Raw genomic sequence first — 2,882 nt, 5'->3', positions numbered from 1 at the left:
ATCTTATGATGCAATATAGCTTCATTTCAGAAAATAGTTGAGTGACTGCCACAATTTTTTTTCAGGTTTAAAATCATTATTGACTTTCACAATCAGCCTTATGTGTAATGATATAAAATCCAGTAACGATATTTTTCAAGGGATAGGGAAAAAAAAAAAAAAAACAAAAAACCTTTATTTTATAATGCTCCCAATTTTCAATGAATGGCTATAGCTGAGGGTATATAATTTGGCATGAGGAAAACTAGCTAGTAAATCAACTTCAGTCTTCCTATCAATATTTTATGAAATCATTTGCGGTTCTATTTTTTAATGAAATGTTTGCATTGTTTGGAATCATTCAGTAAATGAATTTGATTTCAGATTTTGCCTTAGATTTTTATACAAGTCTCTATTCTAAGTGAAACATTGCAACAATGCATATGTAAGGAGAGCGAAAATAAATGCTTAATTAAATATTTGAATTAAAAGTAGTTTTTTTTTTTTTTTTTTTTCACTGAATACGGTGACTTTATTGATGGTACACAATATAGGACACTAAGTTCTCTCCCCTACTACAGGGGTAGCTTTGGGACAATGATGTGAATGGGACTCGAGAACCCCAATATAGGAACATTCATTAGGGATGTGGGCTCCCCAGTGGTGGAATAACTTTTTTTGGCTGGGGATGAAGATCCATGGCTTCCCACTTTACTCCTTGGAGGCCATGTAGACCATGAGGTCCACTACACGGTTGCTGTAACCATACTCGTTGTCATACCAAGAAATGAGCTTGACAAAATGGTCATTGAGGGCAATGCCAGCGCCAGCATCAAAGGTGGAAGAGTGGGTGTTGCTGTTGAAGTCACAGGATACAACCTGGTCCTCTGTGTAGCCCAAGATGCCCTTCATGGGTCCATCTGCTGCTTGCTTCACCACTTTCTTGATGTCATCATATTTGGCAGGTTTCTCCAGGCGGCAGGTCAGATCCACAACAGACACGTTGGGAGTAGGAACGCGGAAAGCCATGCCTGTGAGTTTTCCGTTCAGCTCAGGTATGACCTTGCCTACGGCCTTAGCAGCACCGGTGGAAGCAGGGATGATGTTCTGGGCAGCACCACGCCCATCACGCCACAGCTTGCCAGAGGGGCCGTCGACTGTCTTCTGAGTAGCAGTGATGGCATGAACTGTGGTCATGAGTCCTTCCACAATGCCAAAGTTGTCGTGAATGACCTTGGCCAAGGGAGCCAAGCAGTTGGTAGTGCAGGAGGCATTGCTGACAATCTTAAGGGAATTGTCATATTTCTCATGGTTCACCCCCATCACAAACATTGGGGCATCAGCGGAAGGTGCAGAGATGATGACTCGCTTAGCTCCACCCTTCAAGTGAGCCCCAGCCTTCTCCATGGTGGTAAACACGCCAGTGGACTCAACCACGTATTCGGCTCCAGCATCTCCCCATTTAATGTTGGTGGGATCCCGCTCCTGGAAGATGGTAATGGCCTTCCCATTGATCACCAGCTTTCCGTTCTCAGCCTTGACAGTGCCCTTGAACTTGCCATGGGTGGAATCATATTGAAACATATAAACCATGTAGTTGAGGTCAATGAAGGGGTCATTGATGGCCACAATTTCTACTGCGCCTGAGTTGAAGGCGGCACGGGTCACCAGGCGTCCGATACGGCCAAATCCATTGACTCCGACCTTCACCATCTTGTTTCAGGGATGTTACCAAAGCAGCGGATCCTGGTAGCGAGCTCGGGAGAGGAGCTGAGAGCAAAAAGTAGTTTTTTAATATACTTTGTTTATACATGAATTACTCCCTCTAGATCCTTTCCCCCTTTCCCTATATATTACTATATAACTAAGACCACACCATATAACTAAGAATATTTGAAAAAAGAGAAAAAACAGTCAAAATATCTGCTCAGTACTTAAAAAATAATTTTGAAGATACATTCAATATGCCACACTGAGACAAAAAAGTATAAGAGGATATCTTCTTCTCCTATCTTTTCTTTAAGTTCATAATTGTACTTTCAGCTTTAACATTTGCTTTCAATAGTTTTATAGTTATTATTCTTTCAATATATATTGTAGTGTATATATATATATATATATATATGTATGTTGTTTTCTTGGCTCTGATCATTTCATTCTGCAAATTTCTATCCTTCCATACTGATATTTATCACCTCTTTGGGCATAAAAGTTCATTTAATTCATATATCTTAATTTGCTTAGCCTTTTTTTCATCAATGAGCATTTACCAAGTTAAAAGTGCTTATTTAAGTATTTTATGGCTACTTTAGTAGCCTTTAGTTTGCCATTTAGTAGCCATTAGTAGCCATTTAGTAAGTATTTTATGTATATATTTTTTATGTATGAACTTGTGCTTTATACCTTGTATATATTATCAAACATGGGAGGAAGAGAAAAGACTAAGTATGAAAGGACATTGTTATTTGGTCTTTTTATGTGTATAATTCCAAATTACTTTACAAAAAAGTTTTACTGATTCTCAGTTCCACCAACAATACACTTGTACATATGCTTATCTTCCCTCAATCCTGGTGACAGAGTACCCATCTTTCATTGTCTTTACCGATTTCCCAACTGTGACGTGAAATCTCAGGATTATTTTGATTTCTATTTCTCTCATTTTCTGAAATTTAGAATATTCTTTTATACATTTATTAACATCTTGTAATTTTTGAGAACTAATTGCTCATAAATTTGACCACTTACATATTGTGTAGCAATGACAGATAAGAAATGGACAATTTTACTTATTTTGAAGTAGAAAAAATATAAAGCAAAATGATTTTCTGCTTGGAGCAGGAACTCATCTGAACTTTCCTCAAGTCCCTTTTAAATGACTTTAAAAGAACAGTTCAAATTGA

The 2,882-nt window shown here is 38.0% G+C and overlaps 1 protein-coding gene across 1 annotated transcript; it reads right to left on the bottom strand.

Annotated features, from left to right (window-relative positions):
• Nucleotides 1-474: 474 nt before the first annotated feature.
• Nucleotides 475-1,749, bottom strand: LOC100931492 (glyceraldehyde-3-phosphate dehydrogenase). The gene has a single exon (XM_023501833.2). The coding sequence runs from the start codon at nucleotides 1,690-1,692 to the stop codon at nucleotides 691-693; it is 1,002 nt and encodes a 333-aa protein (XP_023357601.2). The 5' UTR covers nucleotides 1,693-1,749; the 3' UTR covers nucleotides 475-690.
• Nucleotides 1,750-2,882: the final 1,133 nt, after the last annotated feature.

This window comes from Sarcophilus harrisii, chromosome 4 (genome assembly GCF_902635505.1).
Source record: "Sarcophilus harrisii chromosome 4, mSarHar1.11, whole genome shotgun sequence".
Classification (NCBI taxonomy): domain Eukaryota; kingdom Metazoa; phylum Chordata; class Mammalia; order Dasyuromorphia; family Dasyuridae; genus Sarcophilus; species Sarcophilus harrisii.
The sequence above is the reverse complement of the archived record's forward strand: the minus strand, read 5'-3'. Positions and strand labels throughout refer to the sequence as shown.